Source organism: Harpia harpyja, chromosome 16 (assembly GCF_026419915.1).
Source record: "Harpia harpyja isolate bHarHar1 chromosome 16, bHarHar1 primary haplotype, whole genome shotgun sequence".
NCBI lineage: Eukaryota > Metazoa > Chordata > Aves > Accipitriformes > Accipitridae > Harpia > Harpia harpyja.
In genome coordinates, this window is record NC_068955.1 from 5,607,121 (window position 1) to 5,633,014 (window position 25,894).

The 25,894-nt window shown below is 51.7% G+C and overlaps 2 protein-coding genes across 3 annotated transcripts; both read right to left on the minus strand.

Annotated features, from left to right (window-relative positions):
* Positions 1-314: 314 nt before the first annotated feature.
* Positions 315-1,874, minus strand: LOC128152398 (apomucin-like). The gene has a single exon (XM_052810619.1). The coding sequence runs from the start codon at positions 1,872-1,874 to the stop codon at positions 315-317; it is 1,560 nt and encodes a 519-aa protein (XP_052666579.1).
* A 13,242-nt stretch (positions 1,875-15,116) lies between these two features.
* Positions 15,117-24,012, minus strand: MECR (mitochondrial trans-2-enoyl-CoA reductase). 2 transcript variants are annotated; one of them, XM_052811607.1, is made up of 10 exons: positions 23,844-24,012; positions 20,729-20,826; positions 20,465-20,596; positions 18,713-18,856; positions 18,527-18,629; positions 18,165-18,267; positions 17,795-17,868; positions 17,236-17,296; positions 16,714-16,786; positions 15,117-16,361 (listed from the first exon to the last, which is right to left on the minus strand). In XM_052811607.1, exons 2-10 carry the CDS (start codon positions 20,772-20,774, stop codon positions 16,198-16,200), a joined length of 900 nt encoding a protein of 299 aa, XP_052667567.1. In that variant the 5' UTR covers positions 20,775-20,826; positions 23,844-24,012; the 3' UTR covers positions 15,117-16,197. The 2 variants fall into 2 exon arrangements, with proteins under 2 accessions (XP_052667567.1, XP_052667566.1); XM_052811606.1 differs by lacking the exons at positions 17,795-17,868; positions 23,844-24,012 and having other exon boundaries at positions 20,729-20,996.
* Positions 24,013-25,894: the final 1,882 nt, after the last annotated feature.

Genomic DNA, 25,894 nt, shown 5'->3' on the forward strand with positions numbered 1-25,894 from the left:
CCTGGGGGTGGCTGGGTTCCCCTCGGGGCTCGCCGGCTCGGATCTGGGGCTCAGCGGGGCTTTTGCACCTCTTGGGTGCTGTTTCCCGGTGCCCCCCGCGCTCCCTCCCCCTCCCCCAGAGGCCCGGAGCGGTTCTGGAGAAACAGCTTTTAATTGAAAAGACAAAAGAAAAGGTCCCATCCAAGCTGGTCTAAACCCTCCCTACCCCCCCGCCCGGCCCCCCCCGCCCCCTCCTCCCCCCCAACAAATACCCCCCCTTCCTCTCCCACCCCCCACTCCCCCCATCTCCAGCTCACCCCTGGCTAATCCCCCCCTCACACCCCCATGTTGTCTGCGAGAGCCCTGTGCTTGCTGGGTGGCATTGGCAAGGAGCTCTGCGCCTGCCTCTTCCTCGGCGTGTCTGCCACGGCAGGCGGGGATGGTGGCAGGTCCATCCCCGCATCCTGCCACGGCTCCTGGGGCTCCATCCCCACGCTGTGGAATATTTCGGGGCTCAGCGTGGTGTTGCTGAGCTCGGGGATGCAGGAGTCAAGGGTGAGCAGCTCCTCAGGCAGCAACAAGGGGCTCAAGTCCCAGTCGGGGGTGGCTGCGCCGGTGCCACCAGTGTCCCCAGGCGCGGGGCTGCTGCTGGGAGCGCCCTGGCTGGCCCCCACCACGTCCAGGGAGTAACCGAGGAGCCTGAGGGCCTCTTCAAGAAGCACCTCGTCAGGCACTGCAAGCTCACCGGCAGTGTCCCCAGGGGCTTGGCTGTGGGGGGCAGCGCAGGGGCTGGGGGACACGTGGCTGCCCGGGGACACGTGGCTGCCCGGGGGTGCCCCCGCAGGGGTGGCCGTGCCGGAGGCGTCGATCTTCGCCGACTGCCCCTCGATGTGCTGGTAGCTGGGGAGGGATGTCGGCAGCAGTGGGGAGGCTGGGGCCACCCCTGTCCCCTCTCCGCTGGTGCCACCAGCGTCGCCAGGCACGGGGCTGCTGCTGGGAGCGTTCTGGCTGGCCCCCAGCGCGTCCACGGAGCAGCCAAAGAGTCTTAGGGCCTCCTGGAGAAGTATCTCCTCGGAGACGTCAAAGTCACCGGCAGTGTCCCCAGGGGCTGGGTCGTGGGGGGCAGCGCAGGGGCTGGGGGACACGTGGCAGCCCGGGGGTGCCCCCGCAGCGGTGGCCGTGCCGGAGGCGTCAATCTTCGCCGACTGCCCCTCGATGTGCTGGTAGCTGGGGAGGCATGTCGGCAGCAGTGGGGAGGCTGGGGCCACCCCTGTCCCCTCTCCGCTGGTGCCACCAGCGTCGCCAGGCACGGGGCTGCTGCTGGGAGCGCCCTGGCTGGCCCCCACCGCGTCCAGGGAGCAGCCAAAGAGTCTTAGGGCCTCCTGGAGAATTATCTCCTCGGAGACGTCAAAGTCACCGGCAGTGTCCCCAGGGGCTGGGTCGTGGGGGGCAGCGCAGGGGCTGGGGGACACGTGGCAGCCCGGGGGTGCCCCCGCAGCGGTGGCCGTGCCGGAGGCGTCGATCTTCGCCGACTGCCCCTCGATGTGCTGGTAGCTGGGGAGGGATGTCGGCAGCACTGGGGAGGCTGGGGCCAGCCCTGTCCCCTCTCCGCTGGTGCCACCAGCGTCGCCAGGCACGGGGCTGCTGCTGGGAGCGTCCTGGCTGGCCCCCAGCGCGTCCACGGAGCAGCCAAAGAGTCTTAGGGCCTCCTGGAGAAGCATCTCCTCGGAGACATCAAAGTCACCGGCAGTGTCCCCAGGGGCTTGGCTGTGGGGGGCAGCGCAGGGGCTGGGGGACACGTGGCTGCCCGGGGGTGCCCCCGCAGGGATGGCCGTGCGGGAGGCGTCGATCTTCCCCACCTGCCCCTCGATGTGCTGGTAGCCAGGGATGGACATTAGCAGCACCGTCGGGGCTGGGGCCACCGCTCTTGCCTGGTTTTCGTAGGGTGCAAGGTATTGTGGCTGGCCCTGGGGGGTCCCTGGGGCTGGCCAGGCCAGGGGGGCCCCGCAGCCCCAGGGACCCCACAGGGCAGCACCTGGCAGAGAAGCGGCACCCTGGCCGAGCGTGGCGGTGGCCGGTGGAGGCAGGTTAGTGGCTGTCCACTGGATGTGGTAGACCCGGGAGTCGAAGAGGCAGCCACATGGAGCCCTCTGCAGACCTGCGTGGGTGAGAGGGAGCCGTGCTGGGCCCGGGGGACTCTCCAGGGGCACCCGCCGAGCCAGCCCCCATGGCCGACGTCCCCCAGCTCTGCGCCAGGCGTGTGGGGAGCTTGTGTGCGGGGGGATCCTCACGGGGTGAGCTGCTGTGCCAGTGGGACGGGGTTGCACATCGGGGAGGAGACTCCCTTCTAGGAGGTGAAACGGGGGAGATGGCCGCAAACGTTTGGGCAATTCTCTGCCGATTGGCTTGACCGGGCACGCGTCCCCCAGGCGAGGGCGAGGGCGAGGGTGCTGGCGAGGGCGAGGGCGCTCCCGCGGGCTTGCTGAAGGCCCGTGCGAAAACCGCCGGGGGGACGGTTGTGCTGGGGATGCCAAAGGTGCCAGAGCAGACTGGGGTGCCATACCTGCTGGTGGTGCCTGGGGGGCCTGGGGTGCCCCCCCTGGCAGGGGTGCCCAGGCTGCAGGGAAGGGCTGCTCCTGCCCGGGCAGCTGGCACAGGTTGGCTGAGCCTACGAGAGAGAGACAGGAGCGATGGCCGGCGGTCACCTCCGCTCTTGCCCCCACGAGCGTCCCTGGGCTGCAGGGGTTGGGGTCGGTCCCTACCTGGAGGGTAGAAGGTTTCGGGGAGCACAAATGGCTGAAAAAGCTGGGGCGCCGGGGGGCCCCAGGGCCCAGGCAGTGGGAGCTGCCGTGGTGGCCGCGCCATGGTCCCTTCTGGCTGTTGGCTGCTAAGGACTCTTTGGCATCTCCCAGGAAGGAATGCGGGGGCTCCCCGTGTTCCGCCCCACCCCCAAGAGCCTCCCCAGCTCGTCCTGGGGAGGGAAAGGGTTAAGGGAGGCTGGGGTGCCCCCGGGGCCTCCAGGCGGCTCTCAGGGGCTGTGGGTGCAAATCCTCTTGGCTTCCAACGGTATTTTTCCGGTGGGGCAAAGAGAACAAGTGGATTCAGCCGAGCCGAGCGGGGACCAAGCCGCAGCCGCGGCTGCAGCCTCCTTGTGCCAGATGGGAAAGGCATTTGTGACTATTGCCTATCCCCAAGACCACCGAGTCACACCTGTGTTCCTGGTATTCTGCCAGGAGTTTCTGCAACACGAGAGATGCTTTGGGGGCTGATCTCTTGGACTGCAACTACTCCATCCCTGACCCACAGCTGGTCAGGAGGGTCCTGTCCCAGGTGGGGTTTTACAGCTCTTTCTGGAGAAGAGCATCCTGCTGCACAAGCTGTCCAACTGTGAGTTGATGAGATGCCGGGTGAAGAACCAGCTGGATGGCAGGACGCCAGGGGGTGTAGTGGCTGGTGTCTGGTCACCAGCAGTGTTCCGCAGGGCTCAATCTTCGGGCCGGTGCTTTTTTATATTTTGATCCATGATGTGGATGCAGGAGTTTAATTCCCCATTAGGAAGCTTGCTGACAGTAGCAAACTGGGAGGTGCTGTTGACCCTCTTGAGGGACAAGAGGCCTTGCAGAGGGATCTGGATAGATTGGAGCATTGGACAATGGTTAATGGCTCGAAATTGAACCAGTCCAAGGGTCGGATTCTGCGCCTGGGACGGAGTGACGCCCGGCACAAGTCTAAATGCCTTGTCTGGTGGCTGTCCCTTTTCTTGCTGATCTTCAGCAAGTGATAGGGTTAGCTTATAGAGCAAGTGTGGAGCACAAGCGTTGGTGGTGCTGTGAAGGGGCACCAAGGGATGGTCAGGGCCACTAACAACATCCAGTCCTGGCCATTTCTTTATGGGACCCTTAGCGGAGGGCTGTCTTTTTACTCCAAGGGCTCTGGCGAGCTAAAGTCTTAGGTGGTAGAGAAAGTGCAAAGAGCCAGTTTTGGTGGGATTAGGAAGGTGCTGCCAAGGGAAGGGGAGGGCCAGTAACGTCGTTCAGTCCTGGCACCTTCTGTATGAGAGCAGTAGCTGGACGTTTTTAATTTTGGAGCTGGGCTCTGGCTAGAGAGCGAGAGAGTGAGGGACCATTAGGTGGCCAGGCAAGTGCAGAGCCGCAGTGTTGGTGGGGCTGTGAAAGGGCTGCCAAGGGAAGGGGAGGGCCAGCAACAGCTTTTAGCCCTGGCCACTTCTGTGCGGGAGCCCTCGCTGGCTGCTCTTCCTTTTCTTGCTGAGTTCTGGCAAGTGACAGGTAGAGCTTTTAGAGAAAGCCCAGAACCCCCACATGGTGTGGCTATGGAGGGGCTGACAAGGGAAGGTGAGAGCCAGCAACATCTTTCAGTCCTTGCTGCTTCTGTGTGAGAGCCCTCGCTGGCTCCTGTCCGTTTTCTTGCTGGGCTCTGGTAAGGACGAGTGTTTCAGTAAGTACAGAGCCCCGGTGTTGGTGGGGCTCTGAAGGGACTTCCAAGAGAATGTGAGGGCCATCAACAACTTCAAGTCCTGTCCGCTTCTTTGTCGGAGCCCTAGCAGAGGTCTGTCCTTTCTGTTCCAGAGCTCTGGCCAGGTAGAGGGTTAAGTGGTAGAGCAAGCGCAGGGGGCCAGTGTTCGTGGAGCTCTGTGCTTGCTGGCCACCTAACAGTACCCTCACTCTCTCTCACTCTAGCTAGAGGCCAGCTCCAAAATGGAAAATGTCCAGCGACTTCTCGTACACGGAAGGTACCAGGACCGAAAGCTGTTGCTGGCAATTATATTTGCACCTGGAATGGCAGCTGCAAAAATAGCTGCATCTGCAATGGTATCTGCGCAGGTATGTGAAATGCAATAGCATCTGCAATGTGGTGCATGCAATGGTATTTGAGCGTAAAGTGGTATCTGCAACGGTATCTTCATCTGCAGTGGTATTGGCAATGGTATCTGCATCTGCAATGACATCTGCAAGGATGCCTGCAACTGCAGTGGCATCTGTAGTGGTATCTCCAATGGTATCTCCATCTTCAATAGTATGTTCACCTGCAATGCTGTCTCTGTTGTCGTTTGCACCTGGAATGGCATCTGCAATGGTATCTGCATCTGCAAGGGTGCCTGCAGCTGAAATGGCATCTGCAACGGTATCTGTATCTGCAATTGAATTGGCTTCTTCAGAGGTATCTGCAGCTGTTTTGGCATCTGTAATGGTATGAGCATCTGCCGTGGTATCTCAATCTGCAATGGCATCTGCATCTGCAACGCTATTAGCATTGGGTTCTACATCTGCAATGTTCTGAGGAATGGATCGTGCATCTGTCAAGGTATTTCATTCTGCAGTGCCATCTTCAGTGGTGTTTGCATCTGCAGTGATATCTGGAGTGGTATCTACATGTAGAGCGGTATCTTCAGTGGCATGTCACATGTGTTTATAGGTGTGTGTAGTGGAACCTGTATGTGTAGTGGAACCTGTATGTGTAACGGTATCTGTACCTCCAACTGTATCTGTATCGGCAATTGTACTGAATGTGTTTCAGTGTCCGTACCTATAGTTCTTTCTCTGCCTTTATCTCTATGTGTAATTGTGCCCATCTCTGGAATTGTACCTGTGTCTGTCGTTGTATTTGTATCCACCTCCGTATCCTCATCCATAGCCCTGTCAGTGACTGTCTGTGTAGTTATCTGTGTATTTCTCTGTCCCTCTAGCTGTAACAGCACATCTGTGTGTAATGGTAGCTGTATTTGTATCAGTGCCTTTCTGTGTAATGGTTCCTCTGTCTGTCATGGTACTTCAGTCAGTGATGGTGTTGCTTGCTTTATCTGCTGCTGTTTGTGTAAGTGAATGCATCCTTGTACCTGTGACTGTACTTGTATCCTAAATTGCATGTGGAATTGTGTCTGTATGTGGAATTGTATCTATGTTGTGCCTGTATCTGCAAGTGTACCTGCAATTCAGTATGAGTCTGTGTCTGTAATTATGTTGATATGGGTGATGGGACCAGTACCTGTATTTCTGCTAGTGCCAGTATCTGTGTCTCTAATGGAATCTGGACCTGTAACTGTACCTGCATGGATAACGTATCTGCAATGGTGCCCGCAATGCAAATTCTTTCTGTAGTACCATCTGGAATATTTGCATCTGCTATGGTATCTGCATCTGCAATGGCATCTACATCTGCTATGGCATCTTCGTCTGCAATGGTGTGTGCATCTGCTATGGCATCAGCAAGGAGGCTGTGATGATATCTCCAATTATTTACATTTTTTTTCTGTATCTGCATATTTAATTGGTGTCTGTGTATGTAATTATATTGGTATCTGTGATGGTGTCCGTGATTGTACCAGTACCTGTATTTCTGATGGTACCAGCATCTATGTCTTGTCTTGTATCTGTATGCATAATTGTACCTGTAACTGTATCTATATCAGTAATGGTGTCTGTATTTGCACATGTACTTGTAATGGCTTCTGTAAGTGTACATGTATCGGTATCTGCAATGGTATCTCCACCTGTATTGGCATCTGCAACTGTCTATGCATCTGCAATCGTATCTCATCTGCAATGGCGTCTGCATCTGCCATGCTGTCTGCATCTGCAACAGTACCTCCATCTGCAACTGTATCTTGAATCTTATCTGCATCTGCAATTCATAAGTAACAAATTAATTTCTGCTTGCCTGTTGTCAAATTTGTATGCAAGGTTAGTGAGTCCACAGCTGATCCACTTAGCTCTGTGTAGGTTCCCAGCTGTGAGTAATTTTCTCTCTGCAGTGGTGGATGCTCCCTCAGTAGCAGGAGGGTTTCCCGGTTCCAGTTCTAGACCGGTCACAGCTTTCAGGCGGGAGTGATGGATCCAAGTTGGGTTTTCTTCCACCTTTACTGCTGAGAAAGGTTAGCAATAGCAAGAATGGTTCCTGACACTGAGGAGGTAAGTTATCCTTTCTTTTGTGTACTTTTACTTAAACGTAATTCCCTAGATTGAAGGGGTGCAGAGCCCCTTCTAGAGGTACTGGTTGTATTAGCTGTGCCCAGTCCCGATTGTATTTTAATAATTTCTGAACCTGTAAAATATATGGTGTCACATTTTCATTTCCCTTTAATAAACTTACATGATGGTATACATAAGTTCCAGGGAGTTGTATCAGTCTTTCAAAGAGTATTTCACAGAGAGCGATTTTTGTTGTTTATTGAGATCTTTGCAAAATATTCATTAAGGCTAAGGGTAGTGCATCCAAGATGCAGCTACCTGTTTGGCTGTGGCATAAATTCCTGGTGGTGAACCAATTCTTCAGCACTGTCTGGGCTAGTGCAGCAGTCCCAAAATGCCCTGGATGTTGATGCATTTTTGTTATGGGAATCAGGCATTGCTTAGGTAAAATAGGAAGGTTTTCTGTACCTGATGGCCACGTTCCCTAGGAGCTTTTGGTTGCTTCATACCTTTTCCAAGAGTCAATTTCTTTGGCAGGAAGAGTCAAATACATCCTTTCAGGAGTGCGCACCACCAGGTTGGACCGTTGGACTGCTTGTAAGCCCAGCAGTCTTCCAAGCAGTAAGTGGTTTGTACGGCTGTTGTGCTGTGGCTTTAGCAGCAACATCTGCTAGATCATTCCCTATTTCTTCTTTTGTCTTTTCACCAGGATCAGCTGGCTGATGAATGACAGCTATTATCTTTGGCAATTGTGTAGTTTTTAACAGTTCAGTACTCCCACTAGCAGTTACAAACCCACACTGCTTCCCTAACTGTCCAGTGGCATAGCACACTCCAAATGTATACCAAAAATCAGTATAAATAGCCACAGTCTTTTCTTTGGACAGCTGGCAAGTCTTTGTTAATGCAATCAATTCTGCTGCTTGTGCACTCAGCTTCAGACTGAGTGGTGAAGCCTCCACTACTTAATTTTCAGTAGTTACTGAATGACCTGTAACCTGGTCACTGTGCAGATAATACGAGGACCTGCCTACACATAGTTCAAAATCAGGATCTGGAAATGACACCCCTTATTGGAGAAGGTAACCCAGATATTTTACATTTCTCTTACAAAATATCTTACATGGACAAGCCCAATGGCCCTTCTCAGCAACGGCAAACAGGAAGGTACAGGTGTCAGCTTTGTAAGACTCTTTGGCTACCAATAAATCATCAACATATTGTATCAGAATGCATCCATTTTTAAACACAGCATCCTGCAAATCTTTTGCTAAAATTTTTAGAAAAAATAGTGGAGAGCCCAGCAAAGCCCTGAGGGAGACTTGTCCATGTGAGCTGTATCTTTCTGCAAGTAAACACAAAAAGGTATTGAGAGTCCAGATGAATAGCTATACTGATTTAAGGTACCAAAAGTTGCCCCTGGATCTATTAGACAGGGGTAATTAAGTTCATTGATCGAAAGGTTTAAGATAGGATTTTCATAAGAAGAAAGGGAAAATATTTCGTATTCAGAGGTTTCTGTAGTGATCACACCATAGGTGCCTGCTAACTGTCAGTCCTGGGTGAAATCTAGCTGCCGCTGTTGCATAGGGAAAGATTGCACCACAGGATTGAGAGGTCTTTTGGGGAGGCTTCTTTTGTTTTATTTGGTTGGGTTTTGTCATACTGGATGCTCCCATTTCCAGTGGTTTTGTTGTCCATGATAATTACAACAGTTTACAACAGTCTTCTGTTCTGTGAGATCCATTGCTTCTAAAATTTTCCCCTCTGCCCCTGCCTTGGAAATCTCCACCTCCTTGTCCCCTTAATCTAGGATTATTATTCAGCACTGCTGCCAATAGACTAGCTTTCTGTTTCTGTTCTTTTCCTTTTTTTTCTTCAGCTGTCTTTCATCTTTTCCATTAAAGACAAACATAGCACTGCTGACTATTTCATCCAATCTTTTGCCCTGCCATCCTGGCATATGTTTAGAAAAATATTTCTTAATATCTGAGGCTGACTGAAACATACCAGTAGAGTCCAATTTTCCTTTCCTCATTTTCGGGGTTGACCCCTCCAAACAACATTCTCACTTGTGTAACCAATGGGGTGGAATATTCAGAAGGATGTTCAGCATTTCTTTGCTGGCATGCTTGGACCTTAGCCCAATTTAAAATCTTCTTTCCTGCCAGTTCTAAGGACTGTAACAATCCCCTCTCATGCTTTGCAGGACATCTCTATCAGCTGGTAAATTTGGACGACTGACCTAGGTCATTGGCTGGCCATGGGGTTCTGCCCTGTGCTTCCCCAGCTGATCCGTGATTTGTTTCCCAGAAGTTGATCCTTTCATTGGGAGTAAAGACAGTCTCAAACACTTGCTGCACATCAGTCCACGTAGGGTTATAAACACGGAAGATGCCACATACAGTTTGTATTGCCTTCTCCGGATCATCCTGCAGTCTGGGCACTTGTCGTTGTTAAAAAACCAAGTCAGTGGGAGAAAATGGCACATGGACTGTTCCCACAGAAAGCTGGCAAGGTTCCAGTCCCAGTCCTAAAATTTCTTGTCAGAGAGGTGCTTGCAAACGAGAAGTCGTAGCCATAGCTGGAGCAGAAACCAGAGTAATGTTCCTTCAGAACATTGCTTTGGGGTTCAACAGACTCACGTAGACCAGATTAAATGCTCAGAGCTACCAACACAGAACAGGGAAACGAAGAGGCTATTGTATGAATTAATATTTGCACCAGGAAAAAACACATGTACAAGATCTAAGGGAGCAAAAATTCAGCCTTTTCATGATTATCACAACTGTGATGTTTCCTTCAGAAAAAGATGGGAATGAGGGAAAAGAAACCTACATAGGTTGAAGGTAGAGCATGACCAGTTAATAAATGACCAGGAATGACTTGGTCCAGAGTGGGCAGGAAGGACATCCCAGGATTAGGATGAATTTTACTTCTGATGAAACAGCATCAAGACCCTGGCAGTGTGAAGGCTACAGAAGACTACTGAGAAGACTGCAGTCCCAAGCTTTTTGTGGGACCATTATCATGCAATGGGCTTTACCTTGGCAAAGCAACAGCAAACCAAACATTTCCACTTGAGCACTCGAAATACAATGATGTTACAAACCCAAGGGTCTCAAGTCTGTAAGACTTGGAAAGACTTAGCTGAGAAAATAACGAGTCCAACTGAACAGTATCTCCAGGACACAGAGTTCCATGGTCTGAGCACAGCACTATGCTGTAAGCTTGACTTACTGAACCTCTACTTTCCCACCCAAATGATAGTGATCTCCATAGAGATAAAGCTGCTTTAGCCAGTTACCCTCCAAAGCCCTTACATTTGTAAATCCAAATGAACAGGAGCGCTCTTCTGCAGATAGCCACAGCAAGCAGAAAGGCAATCATTTGTTAAATCCCTCTGGAAACACATACCAGCAGAAAACAGAATCCTTACCGGACTGTTGGCAAAACTCCTCACATCTCCAGGCCAGGGGGTACATCAGCCACTGTGGTGGTGTGCTCCCCGCCGCCGATCTGACCTGTATTTCCCATAACCCTGCTCAAGTGATAACCACCAGTGGCAGTTGTAATGGATGCATCTGGTCATGACGGCTGCATCCGTCTCAAAGTAGATTTGAGGGAAACAGATAACAACACAACAGCCAAGGGCTAATTTAAAGCAATGCACCCACCTCACCACAGTGCTGATCAATGTCCGACTCAAGCCAAATTTGGAAGAAGCTAACGTCTGTAGTTGGTATGCAAATATGACTATGAGTCAATTATCTTACTCCATAAATAGTGGACAGCCCAGGGCCTGTTGAGCATTCCTGCACGGCAGCGGGCTGCACACAAGGATCTCCCCTTGAGTAGGGATGGCTCTCAAGGTTACTTCTTGGGGCTGAGATTCCTTGCCACAACAGATTCTCGTAAGTGATTAATAGCATGCTAAACATTGGAATCTTAGCTGAGTGATGTAAAGGATTGATTGTGCATATATAATCCTTTAGACATAACCGTTAACCAAGTCTGGGACTAAGTCTGCATCCAGCCGCACCTAAACTCCCCTCTGAGGAGGAGCTTAGAATGCAAGAGAGTCCTTTCTGAACCTCATGACTCAATGGGAGGGTCTCCCTGACAGTCTTGTCTGACCCTGTCCTCTATGCAGTAAGTATCAAGTGAACCTTGCCATTGAATCTTGTTAAACCACTGTCGCATTTACTTAAATCACTGTTTTATATCAATAAACATATTGCTACTTCTCTCTTACAAGTGAAGTGCATCACTCCATCCGCCACAGCAATACATCCACACCTTTGACATTTGGGCTCCAAAACAAAGATGGAGCCATTCTGTCCATTCTGTCCCATCCTCTGAGCTTAAACTGTTGGCAGGACCTGGCTCATCCTGGGACTCAGTACCACTCAAGCACATGACCTGTAGTCCAGAAGTACCCCTGAAAAGACCTTGATGGCTTGCATTAATATACCGGCATATACTTGAGATGCAAACACTGCCAAGCCATCTCTTATTTGCATCAGGTACTGTCATGGATGAGTGGAATGCACCTCACTCAAAAGAGGGAAGTGGCAATATGTTTTATTGAAGTAAAATAATAATTTGACAGAGTTTAATAAGTTTGATGGAATTTAACAAAGTTTTAACAGTGGTTTGACAAGGTTCAATAAGTTTGATGGCAAGGTTCACCTTATTAATTACTGCATGGAAGGAACATACAAAGGAAAATTGAGTTAAAATAATTCACACAGAGACTGGAGGTGCAAAGAGTAAGGAAGACCCTCCCGTTGAGTCACGAGGTTCAGAGTGGACCCTCTTGCTTCCTAAACTCCTTCTGGAGCCTAGGTGCAGCTAGATCTAATCTTAGTCTCAGACTTGGTCAACGGTTTATGTCTAATGGAATTATCCATACAATGTTTATAGTATTTGAGTAGCTACATGGATTAGTAATGTTTCATAGTATTAATACAGCGTGCTATCAGTCTCTTACTGAGGATCTGTTGCAGGTAAGTGATCTCTCTGCCTTGGGTAAGGAAGGATCTCTCAATCTCAGGTAAGGAATCTCTAACCTTGAGAGATGTCCTTGCTCAAGGGGACAGTCATCTCGTGTGCAGTCCAGGTGCAATTCAGGGAGAGCTCAAATTGGGCCCATCTGGATGGTAATATTTATAGGATGAAGTAGTTGGCTGCTAGTCAATAGTGTAGACAAGATAGATGTCTTTGTTTTAGCTCTGATATCTTGTTCTGTACTTCGGTTATCTTGCACTCTGGGGTTTCGAAACCACCTTTCAAAATATTTTTCAGGACACCTTCACTCTCTTGTACTTGAGCCAGGGGCGTTCCAGCTCACAAGTTCACCCCAAGGACGTGAAGCCTGTTGCTCTTCAGTCAGCCTGAACCAAAGCACGGCTAGGAGTCAAGTGTATCCATCACAGATACAGAGGACCAAATTAGCAAATTTAGCCTTACTTCTACGTAAACTTTCCTTACAGGCAGCTCATTTTCTGTGTTCATAAACTGTAGTAAAGAGCTGTTTTAGCACAATAGCTTGAACCCTGCCCACAGTGAAGAAGCCATTTCAACAAGCCCCAGTTTTCTTTCCTCCCTGCTCCCTTGCTTCCCAGAAATCAATCAATATCAAAAGCTCTGTATGAAGACTGCATAAGAAAGCTAACTGCAAGTGCCTTTACTTGTTACTATTTTTGTCAGGCATCATGCTAGGAAGAAACTAGCTTTTCCTGCTAGTTTTGCTACAGCTTCATTACCTTAAAGACAACATTTCTTACCTCTGCTACTCCAATACAGCCTCACAGCCCAGCAAAATCATACTTTAGGTAGGAAACCTTCACCATAAAAAGACAGGCGTGCTACAGGAGTACATTACTCTCAAAGAACAGACTCTTTCAATCACTCTTCCTTTTGCTTACCAAAGTTCAAAGAGTGTTAGAAAACAGCAACAAAAAAATCAGGATCCTCTTTCATATTTTACAGAGCCCATTAAGTTCAACATTAAGTTCAACTCCAGTCTGTACCCCAGAGTAAGAAATGCCATCTTAAATTTGCCAGGAAAAGGAAGGGCTTTGAAGTGGCAAAACCAGAGAACGTTCATGAAAACACCGTCATGCAAGTACACATCCCTTATCACAGACCACCTGCACTGTCACCTAAACAATTTATGTTCTCAGCTAATTTTTGGCCACTGACATTTGGAAAATAGCACACAGTTTCTTCTTCATTAATGCTGAGCATGTAGGCTGGAATTGGAGCTGGGAAGAAACCCATATGCAGTCACTCTGGTTTCGTTTGAGTGCATTAGGACGAGTTCAGTTCACGCTCACTAGGAACCACAGCAGGACCCATCCATCCCTCCAAACCCCAACACCACTGTGCAGCGTCCCTAGGAGCAATAAGTGCAGAACAAGAAACCCTCCTTCAAAATAAGGCCCATGAGCCTGCTGTTTCAACAAGATGCTCCACAGAGAATAACCTCTGCTTTAACTACACCTAGCTCTAACTACACCCCAACCCCCATTCCCCGCCCCCCTGCGCCGCTGGGGGAGGAGGGGGAGAATTCGGGAGTAAAGTTAAACCTGGGAAGAAGGGATGGGTGGGGGAAGGGGTTTTAAGAATTGGTTTATTTATTTCTCACTATCCTTGTTTTGATTTGATTGGTAGTAAGTTAAATATTGATTTTGTTTCTTCCCCAAATTGAGCCTGTCTTTTGCCCGTGACCGTAACACTGGTGAGTGATCCCTCCCTGTTCTTGTCTCGACCCACGAGCTTTTCGTTACATCCTCATCCCGCCAGGGCCGGGGGGGATGAGTGAGCAAGTGGCTTCATGGTGCTTTGTTAGCAGCTGGGCTTAACCACGACAGCCCATCGATCCAGCCTGTCCAGATCCCTCTGTAGAGCCTTCCTACCCTCAAGCAGATCAACTCTCCTGCACAACTTGGTGTCATCTGCAAACTGAGGGTGCTCTCAATCCCCTCGTTCAGATCACTGATAAAGATATTAAACAGAACTGGCCCCAGTACTGAGCCCTGGGGAACACCACTTGTGACCGGCCGCCGACTGGATTTAACTCCATTCTCCACCACTCTTTGGGCTCGGCCATCCAGCCAGTTTTTTTACCCAAAAAGAGCTCGCCCATCCAAGCCATGAACAGCCAGGTTGCTGAAATCCCATCCCATCCCTTGGCGAGTTGTCTTAAATCAATGTTTTTTGCAAGTGCTGCCATGTGGATTCTCTGCTGCCTAACAGGGTTGAGTGGTGCTGATCCTTGCTTCTGAGCAGGAGCACAAGGAGTTTCTCCCCCCCCTTATTCCACCGCTGGGTTTTATGAAGGTTTATAGCACATCTTTGGGATTTTCACTCTTCTGGCAAGTGTGGATGAGACTGGTTGTGGCTCTGCCTTTACTGGTGGAGCCGCTGGGGGAAGGAGGGGTAAAGGCATGCATCATGCTCACAGCATCTCATCCCCTTGCAGCTCAGTACTGAACCATCCTCTTCCAAGCCTGAACCCAGGGCTGAGCAGAGGGACATGGGTGGCTGCAAATTTGTGGGGGGATAAATAACCCGGGGCTTCTCTGCCGCTTGCACTGGATCTCAGAAGGCTGGGAAGGCACATCCCCACGCAGGCACCAGCCCCTCACCCCAGGGCTTTGCTGGCCACAAAGCTGAGGGACATCACCAGCAGCTTCCCCCCCACTCAATATCGTAATTAAGACCAAAAATTGAAATTAAAATGAACAGTGCATTGCTTTAAAATGACTTTTGACTGGATTTGTGGCTCTTGTTCCGTAGCCCTGTTGCCCCGAGGAAGAGCTTCATCCTTCCCATTGCAATAACTGGGGGAAAAAAATATGTCTTTGTCTGCCTTGGGGAACAGATTTGGGGTAAGAAATGCTGGTTTTGATGCCCAATGGGCACTAACAGGGCAGAGCCAACCGCATCTCCCCGACAGCGGCCAGCAGCTGGCTGCCCAAAACCACGTCCATCCTGCAGCTGCTTTTAGCAGGATGCTAATTGCTTATGTGCAATTGTAATTAAAGCTTTACAGGAAGGAAAATCCCCTTGATTGAGGACAGGGAAAGGGCCAGGTAACAAGGGAGCCTGGTGCATTGAGTGTGCCCATTCTCGATGCAGAGCATACCCTGCTCACCCTCACGTGCCCGACTGAGCACAGAAAAATTTACTGGCAGCATCTTGAAAAAATATATGTATATTTGATATTGATTTCCAAGAGGTTCTCATCATGATCAGTAGTGGCAGCAGGAACAGCAGCAAAACTGAATTCAAGTCCAGGTATTGCAAAAAGCCCCCCTTGCCCTGCATGTGTCCGGCTGTGACCTGATGGGTGAGTTCTGTCCCCACCTTGAATGCCACCATGCATCCGAAGGGATGACAGCGTCTTACAGGCCCCACTAGTGCAGCAGCACTGGCTGGTATTTGGTAACTTGGTGTTTCTTTTTTATTTGCTGTTGGAGCTCATTTTTGAGATGAAGTAATGCCAAGGGCTGGAAAAGCCCTTTGTGCCCTTGTCCCCCAGCCTGCACGGGCATCCCCTGCCCCTGTCCTGCCAGCATTGCTGGGGCTGGGCAGGGAAAAACTAAAAAAAAAAAAAAAAAAAAAAAAAAGTTAAAATTTGTTTTTTCTCTGCAATTCAATGCGGGCAGTGCTCCCAGGCTAGGGGCACGTGGCTGCTGAACTTGGAGGGGGGGACATGGAGGTGGCTCAGAGGCTGCAGCAGTGCAGGGGGGACCGGGCCGGCTGGGAGAAGGGCAGTGACCAGCCCTGTGCTACCCTGCAAAATCACCCAAAAGCAGCCAAAAATCACAGTACAAACAGCAGAACAACACTGACAGCTGCTAAGCCAGGCAGGAGGCGGCAGCGCAGCCCCTCCAGCCCCAAAAACATGCATGAGGGGGAACTGCTGCTCTTTTGAAACCCTGAGCCAAGCAAGCCGCTGTCCCCGGGCTCCCTGAGCTTTCCCTGGTACCCAAACTCACCCCAGCTAAAGCGAGACTGCAGCCTCCCTCCAGAAGCAATTATGCATGCTTCTATCCATGCAAAGCTGCAGAGGCTTCTAAAACTTCAAGTGGGCACCCAAAAGTTTAAAAAAAAAAAAAAAAAAAAAAAAAAATCAGTGGATCTGGAGGGTTTCTTTCCCCCCTAAGCATCTCTTTTCTGCAGACAAGGCAGCGAGGGAAAGCTTGGCTGTGGTAGAGCAGCACCGGGCTCAGCCTGCTGCTGCCCACGAGCTGTGGCAGAAGGCGGTGTGACGAGGTGGTCAGAAGACGAGGATCTGCTTCAAGGACGTGAAGGGCTTCATGGTGGCCTCCAGCGCTGCCTTGTAGTCCTGGAGCGGGACCTCAGTGCAGGCCGGCGCGGTGAGCTGCCCCCTCCGGATGAGCTGGCACAAGGCATCCATCATGCTGGTCAGGCTCTCCTGGTCTGCAAGGGAAGGAGGGAGCTCTCACCGTCGCGCATCCCGCGCCGTGCCAGAGCCATCGACTGTCCCCGGGCAAACACCCGCCTGAAGCCATACAGGGTCCCGGGGATGCTGGGGTGCGATGGGCTCCCAGCTCAGGCACGTGGGATGGGGCAAGAGCCCCCAGCATGGTGGCACGCCACAGTCCCTGCCCGAGCCACACCGCCCAGCGCCTGCGTTTCAGCTGCCCTGAGGACTATCAGCACTCATGACACAAGTAAGAACAAAGAGGATGGCACCGGCGTAGCGGTTTGGCACCCGTTCCCATGCTGACCTGCCGCACCGGTGCCATCCCTCAGCACCCATCTGGCTCACCCTGTGCATGGTCCTTCTTCCACTGGGTCATCCAGAAGCCGCGGAGCCGCACGTCCCGAAAGATGAATGCGCTCTGCGGAGAGAGGGAGCCGTGTACCCGGGTGAGACCTGTGTGTCCCTTCCCAGTGCGACAGCGGTGGAAGGTGGCAGCGAGGCTCCTCGCTCCTTCGTTAGCGCTCTCATTTGTGAGTCAGGGCACATCCAGATGCGGAGATGCGACTCTGAGGCGTGGAGTCAAAGCAGGTTTGATGCCCGGCATCTGCAGGGCCATTTCACCGCTGGGATTTCACAGCAGCCCAAATCCTCCATAAATAAAGCCAAGAGACCTACACCATGACGCAAAGCAGCTCGTCCCATAACGGACCCCATCAGTTAAATAAAAAGAAGGTTGGAGACTCGATTTGCAGGCAGGGGAGAGCTGAGCTCCCGTGGTGCTGAGCGGGAGCCGAGGAGACGGGGACATCTGCAGTGGAGTACAGAGGACATACCCTGAAGAAAATCAAGAGCATTTCCAGTACTCACCACAGGCACCATCACAGGCTGCTTTGCCATACCCCCGTAGGTGACCATGGTCCCTTTGGGCCTGGAAGAGGAAGGGGGTATTCGGTTATGCTGTCCCCAATGTGCAGCTTTGACCTTGCAACCTCTCCCTCTGCTGTCCCCAACCCCACCGCTGCACCGACGGGCCTGTTCTCGCACCAAGGGCTCCCCCAGTTACCCCTCAGACTCCACTTTCCAGAGCTCCCCTCTCGCCCCCATGCACCATTAGCTGAATCTGCAGCTAAATACACCAGTTATACCTGGCCAGGACCTGGTGGACCTTCCTAACTGGACCTCAGCAGCCTCCAGCCACCGGCAGCGTTTGAGACACGCACTGATGATGGGTTAACTTTAAGTCACTGCTATTTTCCAAACCCACTTCTTCTTCCCTCATCTCCCCTCTCCAAAACTTTGGTGATTATCAACATCAGCTAACAACATCTCCAGCCACCTCTTGCATCTGGGGGCTCTGGAGCAGGACCCTCTGGTGCCAGCTGCTGTCCCCAAGCCCGTGCCCAAGCCACCACCCAGCCAAACTTACTGCAGATGCCGCAGCATCTCCGTAGTGCTTTTGCCTCCGACGCAGTTCAGGGCGAGCCGGGGCTTCGGGATAGTCTGCAAGAGTTTATCAAGAAGGTTCCCCAATTTTAGGGCTCCTTTTGAGGATGGGACCACGGTTCTTGAGGGAGCAACTGCCTTAACCTCAACATTTACCTGGGGGCAGCTAAGAGTCGTAGAGCTAAAATTTACGGTCTGGCCCTTGTGGTAGCACCAAAGCCCTCAACTTCTGAGGCTAAATCCTGATCTAGAGAGAGATTTGTCCTTCCCACCATCCCTGCACCCTTCCCCACAGTGCTGAACCACAGGGACAGCCCCAGACGGTCTCTCCAGTATGATCAGTATTGAGGTACCTTAAATATATCTTTCATTTCTGGCTTTCTCAGCATCTCCTCCGTGATGACGTGGTCTGCGCCCAGGGCCATCAGCCTCTCCACCAGCTTTGGGAGATCAGGTCTGGGGGAGGAAAATAAAACAGGGCTCAATGAGCCAGAAAGCAGTGTCACCTCCTCCCTCCTGCTCAGACATAGCTCGGGGACAACAGGGCAGAGGCTGGAGGACACCTTGGAGAAGCAAACAGGAGAAAATCCTGGGCTGGATGGGCAGGATGACCGGATCCAGCTCCCAAACTTGCCTGACCCCCTGCCAACCTCCAGCCCAGGCCGAGGGCAGCTCCTGCCCCGCAGGAGACCTTCTCCTCTCCCAGGGGACCCACCTGTCCCTCACCACGTTGATGGTCTTGATGCCGGAGGCTTTGGCGATCTGGATAACAGCCTGGCCCACGCCGCTGTTGGCAGCGTTCTGGATGACAGAGTCACCTGGAGATACATAAATCCAGATTTTCATTGCAGAAGCGACTGGCAAATCCACCTGGATTTCTTTCCGCTCGGCAAAGCCGTACCCGGAGCCAGGGTCTCGAAGTCGGCCAGCATGCGGTACGCCGTGCAGGGGTTGACGCTCAGGGTGGCGGCACACAGCACCGGGATGTCACTGGGCACCTTCAGCAGCATCTCCTCGGGGAAGACCCCCTGCGTCCGCCACGTCCCTGGGGTACCGGCAGCATCGCAGGCGGCACGGGCAGAGCGGCGGGAAGGTAGGCAAGGAAAGGAAAATGTTATGAGACCTCAACTCATGCCATAGCCTTAACGCCGGTCGCAGCAGCATCACCACTCTGTGCACGGTCTAAATCCTGGAAAGTGAATTATGAAACATTTTTCCACACGGGCATGGCCAAAATATTGCAAGAGGCAGGGGATGGATCCCCCATTGCCTGCCAAGATTTATCACCCAGCAAAGTCTAATCAATTCCCAGAGGGATAACGGGACTTGGGCTCCCTGGGCACAGGGAGTGTGCAGAGCTAATGGAAATACTCCCCATCCTGTGGATGAGCCCATATATTCAAAGCCAATTTACTTAGATTTAGTCCCTCTCCCTCTATGTTTATATCCAATTTAACCTGCTATCATCCATTTACTTTTTTTTTTAATGTTTAAAAATATCACATTTGGATCTTAACTAGATAGCTTTCCTTCTCCCATTAAGTGAAAAAGCCTTTTAAGAAGAAATAGGCAAAGAAGCTGTTACACTAAACCAGAACCGACAATTTTTCTGGCCATTGGCATTTTGGAGGAGCACAAGAGACATTTGCTGGAAAATAAATTCCCATGCTTTCCCATCAGAACACTATTAAGGAGAGAACTGTAATGGGATATAACCATGACCTTGCACAGGTTAAATGCTTTAGCCTGGGTCTTTAAAGAAGCTCTAAGTAGATGTGACAAAACACAGTTGTTTCCAGAGAAGCAGATTGCTGCGATGCTTTATAATGGCACAGAAGCCCCATAAATGGTCCATGCTATAGAAAAGTAGATTCTTTCTAAATTCAAGTTTAGCATAAGCAATGGCATCACTACTGTTGCTATTGCAAGTGCTGCAGGTTTTCACATTGCATGTGTTCTGTGCACAGGAGCCCCTTCCCCGGGGACCCCCATCCTTCCCCAGAGCCCCCTCCCGCCTCGCATCTGCAGAGGATGAGCAGCATCACTTGCTGTGGCTGGGGATCAGGTACTGAGCTTGCCTTAAAAAAAAAAGAAAACATTAAAAATAAAAATACGTGGTGGAAATAATAAAACTTAAACCAAGTTATAAACAGGTAAGAAATGAAGATGCCTTTGTGCAGCTCCAGCAGTTATCCTGATGCTTCTTCTCTGAGACAATCCAGCCCATTATATTCATGATTAGGCTAATATGGCACTAAATGGGTTACAACTGCTGCTTCCCTCGCCCAACATTCTCTAATTGAGCTTTTTTTTCCATTTTAAGTCACATCTGATTAGATGTAATTGCTGTAAGCAGGAGGGGCACATGGCTCTACCCACACCCAGCAAAGACAGTACTTTGGAGAACAGCAGTTTTGCTCTGGAACCCCCAAAATCCCCGCACCAGCTTCCCAAGCATCGGTTTGCATGAGAGCACGACCACAGATTTGCTCTCCATGCAGGCGTGGGCAGCTCCTGGTGGGCTTGAGCATCCCCAAAGTCCCCCGAGAAGATGCTTTGCAGGTGGGGGGATGCAGAGGAGGACCTCACTGGTGCGCAAGGATCCAGCAGTGCCGTGGCTCCCGGCACCGAGGATGCCGCGGTATGCACTCACCGACTCCGGCACCTGCCGGGATGACCCAGTCCCCGGGTTTCAGAGCCGTCACACGACGCCCGACCTCCAGCACTTCCCCGACACCTTCGTTCCCTCCCACGGCCGGCAGCGGGGAGAGGATGGCGTAGGTCCCTGCCGGGAAGCCAGAGGTAAGCTGCAGACCTCATCATAACCCAGAGCTCCCTATCCCAGGAGCCACGTCCGAACCCTCCAAGAGCATCACGCAAGAATTAATATGCAAAAAAGATGCAGCCGGCGCGTTACCTTGGATCATATTGATGTCAGCGGGATTGATGGGGGCTGCCAACATCTTGACGTGGACATCGGAGTCCCTCAGCTCGGCCACCTCGAGGTCCTTTAGTCTGAACAGGGAGACACGAAGGAAAAGTGCATTAATACAGGCTTGGCTGATGTCTTCTGCACCTTGGTTTAAGCTGGAAAGAGATGTCCATATCACATATGCGACGCATTAGACTTAAAATAAACAGCACCATATTCCCTATCTCATCTATATTGCTGTAGCCTGGTCTCCTCCAGCAAAGAAACTCAACATCCACCTTAGACGACCCCATCAAGACTCCTCTGTCCCCAGGGAGCAGCAGGTAGCAATGTCCACATCCACTCCTAAACCTCACACCCTTAGCCGGGGTTAGGAATAAACCCTCAATAGTCCTTGCACAGAAAAAAGCCCCTCCAAGAGGGATGACGTCCCCAACCCCTTTGCCACAAGGCTGTTTTAAATGCGATGAAGATGCTCTTACACCAAGGGAGGAGCTGGGCTGGTTAATTTAGCTCGTCTCCCTCCCACAAACGTATCCTCCCGGCATGCACAGCCCTGGGGGAATTGCAATATAAAACTTCTGGGATACCTTGGGTCTTGCAAGGGGGGGGAAAAGCTCCTCCAGAAAACCCAGCAGCACCATGCCACAGACCAAGGGGAAAGAGGAACCGGGAGCTCGATGACCACCTGACCCATCTCCCAGCCAGGGCAAACCCATCCAGCCGTGCCCATTTGCAAGATGAAGGCAATTTTAACTACATTTAAATGAGCTGGGGGATCCGCAAAAGCTGCCAATTTTAAGAGCTGTTATTTGCTGCAAATACACGCCACTAACATGTCATTAGGAACAATACACTAAATTTCTTTTCGTGGCTTGGCTCTGTGCTGGCAAAGGGGTTTCCTCCTTTCTTCCTCCAAGCTGCCCAGCTGATTTGGGGATGACTTCAAGGTTTGAATGAAACAGCACCGTGTGCGTGTCAGAAGGCTTTTAGCACACGGGAATTTGCATTGCCAGCTGCAGCTCTGGCTACATCTGGTCCTACATACGCTCCAGCACTGGGTTTGGGTGAGGGCATCAGGCTCCAGCTCTCGCTTTCAGCAGCAGCCACCCAGACAGAAAGCCCACAGCTTGAATCCTTGCTGAGCATCCTTGCTACACGGGTGCATCCCCAAGCGCAGAAATCCTCTGTCTGCATCATGCAAATCCCCCGTCGCTGTCGCTCTGGCTGTCCCATCCCTGCACACCCATCTCAGGGACAGGTCTCTGGCTTTTGCAAGTATTTTCCTCTCCTAATTAGCAATTAGGACAATGAGACGTGAGGGAGGCTCCCAGGAGGGTCAAAAAACCTCACTTGGAGAGTTAGGCATCAGCGAGGTGCAGGATATGGCCCTGCAGCCGCTGAGTATGACCAAGAGTCCTGACTTTAGTGGATTTTGCTCAAAACCACGCGTTTTTGCCAAGGTTATTAATTATGAAGCCAGGTGTGTGTCTAACATCCGAGCAAGAGGCAGCAGTGGCTGCTGTGCAAACCACCTGCCAGAATTAGCAGGATGAAGTTAGCTCCTTGCAAACCCGCTTCAAATCGAACCACAAGGCTTCGGCAGGAAAACATGGTGACTCCATCCTGTTTAAGGTTTAAAAAAATTAAAAATAAAATAAAAATCAGCATTACAAGACACAGCGACCTATTCGGAGGCATTGCTGCTGATGAGCACCCATGCCTCCTGCTCCCTGGCCCCCAGCAATGCTGTCTCCACGCTGTATGTATTTTTCTGCCTTGTTAGGCAGCAAATTAAATCATTTTGGGGTTTGCCACACTCTGCATGTCTGACTAATTGAAATCCCTTCCTTTTTCTTAAATGACGTTAAATATTGAAGTTAAAGTTAATACCACGCAGCACCTCCACGCAAGCATCAGCTAGGTGCCAGCACCCTGGGCACGAACCCACCGCTCAGATTTCCATTGCAAAAAAAAAAATCAGATTTATATTAGACAGACAGATTTTTTGATGGAGGCTGCTAAAAGCCAACAAACCAACAAAATCCCGCATCACCGAGCAAAGTAACGCTCACTAATCTTAACAAATTCAGCAGGTTGCGCAAAAAGCCACTGTTTCAGCTGGCAGGGGGATTTACGGCTCGTCCTGCCCCGCTTTAGTGTTATGGGAACTCAGGTATTTTCAGAAATCTGCAAAAAAGAGAAGTCATGAAGCACAAGACTGGCCTTGCACAAGCAATGGGGTGAGGGCAGCAAATTTTAGGAGCCGTCAGTGGTGACAAGCACTGTTGCACAATTGAAGGGTCATAAGGAAAAGCAACCGTCCATCCCCCAAAAACCGCCGGCGGTTTGGTGTCTGGATGCACCCAGATAACGTATCAGCACCTCTTGCGTTTCTAGGGGTGACCTGAGCCAGTTCAAGCAGGGCAGCAAGTCCTCGAGGTTTCCTCCCTTGAAAAAATGAGGCATAAAATCTACCAAAATGTGACTTTTCCCTTGCAAAGCTTTTTGGCTGTTTTAGAAAGAAAATCCTGTGCCGCTCCCGAGCGCCAGCCGCTGTCCCCAAAAACCACTCGCGATGCTGGCGGGCATGACGCTGGCTTGGTCCCTTAATTGGGGCCTCAAAGAGAAACCCCATCAGTGTGATGCGACCGAGGACGAAGAGACAGCGAGGGCTCACACCTACCCCATCGTACCCCAAATTAAGCAAAAATGGGCTTCCTGGGAAAAACACGTGGTTTTAAGGCAAACTGAAGAACGGCAGCAGGCAGGCGGGGGATGAGGGAAATGGGGGCACCCCCGGGGTCCCTGCGTGCGTGGGAGCCTCTGAGCACCCTTGGCATGGCCCCGGGGGTCCTGCAGGGAGCTGCACCCCACCCCTACTCCCCTGCCCCTGGGTGGGCAACCCCCCCCGCAATGCACCCCCAAAGCAGCCCACCAGCACCCCCAGACCCACGCACCTCCACCCCACGCTGCACCCCTCTGCTAGCCCCCACCCCATTTCTGCACCCCCTACTGCAATGCACCCCAGTACAGCCCCCCCCACACCTGCACCCCCACCCTCGTGTCCCGTCCCCCCCGATGCCCCCCCTCCCCTTACTGCACGACGGCCGCGGGTTCCCCGTGCCGCTCATAGAGCAGCCCCCGCGGGGGGGGGGGCCCGCGCCGTGGCCGAGCGCGTCCGCGCTGGGGGGGTCCGCGCCCCACGCAGCACCCGCGCTGCCGCCCGCTGCATTCCGGCTCGGCTCGGCTCGGCTCGGCTCGGCTCGGCTCGGCTCGGCTCGGCTGAGGCCGGCGCGGCCACCAGCGGCGTCATGAGGGCAGCCCCGCCCCCGCCGGGTCGGCCCCGCCCCCCCGCCCGCCTTAAGGCGGCACGGCCATACCTGCGATGAGCCGGCGGGGTCTCTGCGGGGCAGTCCGGGGATGGGGGGGGTTGTTTCCCGGGATTGCCCGGGCCGGGATCCGGCTTCGGGGCTGGTTTATCCCAAAAGGCTCTTAAAAATATTAGCTGTGCCGGTGTCAGTGCGGCAAAGGCAGCGCCAGCTCCCTGTGCCGAGCCGTGCCAGCCCAGAGGCCTGGGTGATGGGCGCGGGAGCATCCTGCAGACCCCAGGCGACGGCGTCCTTGGATCTTGGCGCACGTGATGAGACATTTTGGGGAGAACAGCCCCTTTTCTCTGATTTATGAACCGGCGGCTTCCACCCCCCCCGGAAGGGACGTGTGTGCTTGCTATAGGCAGGGAAAGCTGCACGGCAAATGTTCATCAGATGATTATTTAAAACAACAGATGCCTGGCACAAGTGATGAGAAAAAAATTCCTAATAGTAATTTAATTCAATGTTTTGTATAATTATCTTGAAGGAAAGGTCTCATTTATGCTTCCAATTAAAACTGATTAGATCAGAGGGAAAAAAGGGAAGTGAAGATGCCTGCCTTACTGATCAACCTGTCACAGCAGAAGAAACAGCGGGGTTTAAAAATAATTTCTCCTTTCAAAAATTTCTTTTTTTTCTCACCGAGCTATAAAGAATTCACCCTTACGTTGCCAGTCCAGACCCACCTGAGCCACTTCAACCTCAGCAGCCCAACCCACCCGCCGGGTGTTTCAATGGTTTTCAGCAGCCCGACTCTCGGGTACGTGAAAAATCTTTGCCTTCTGGCCAGTCCGTGATCAATTCCAAAATTCCTGGGCAACGGGGGTTTGCCGTGCGAGCCCGTTTGGGCGATCAGTGCGACCTGCTCGCTCCACGTTGGCATCAGCGGTGTGATGTGCAGAGGGAACCTTCCCTTGGAACATCCCTCCTGCCCGGAAAGGCTGTTAGGACAGATGGAGCCCAAAGTCATGGACTAAATGAACTCAACGGACATTTTATCGGGATGGTCCATAGACTAAGGGAATGATATCTCTGTGTGTGTGTGTGTATATACGTATATATCTATCTCTCAAAGGACAGGAAAGGTGATGGTGATTAATTGGGATGTATTGGGAAGTGTGGGACCTGAGCATGATGTAAATGGTACAGAATAAGGGGTAGTGGGTACCGTCCTGGTTTTGGCTGGGATAGAGTTAATTTTCTTCCTAGTAGGTGGTATAGTGTTGCATTTTGGATTTAGTATGAGAAGGATGTTGATAACACGCTGATGTTTTCAGTTGTTGCTAAGTAGTGTTTATACCAAGTCAAGGATTCTTCAGCTTCTCATGCCCAGCCAGCAAGAAGGCTGGAGGGGCTCAAGAATTTGGGAGGGGACACAGCCAGGACAGCTGACCCAAATTGGCCAAAGGGATATTCCATACCATGCGACATTATGCCCAGTATATTAACTGGGGGGAGTTGGCCTGGGCGGGGGGTGGATCGCTGCTCAGGAACTGACTGGGCATCGGACGGCAAGTGGTGAGCAATTGCATTGCGCATCACTTGTTTTGTATATTCCAATTCTTTTATTATTGTTGTTGTCATTTTATTATTATCATCATTTTTTTTTTTTTCCTTTCTGTCCTATTAAACCGCCTTTATCTCAACCCATGAGTTTTACTTTTTTTCCCAATTCTCTCCCCCATCCCACTGGGTGGGGGGGAGTGAGTGAGCGGCTGCGTGGTGCTCAGTTGCCAGCTGGGGTTAAACCACGACACATGTACAGACTGGACTTCCC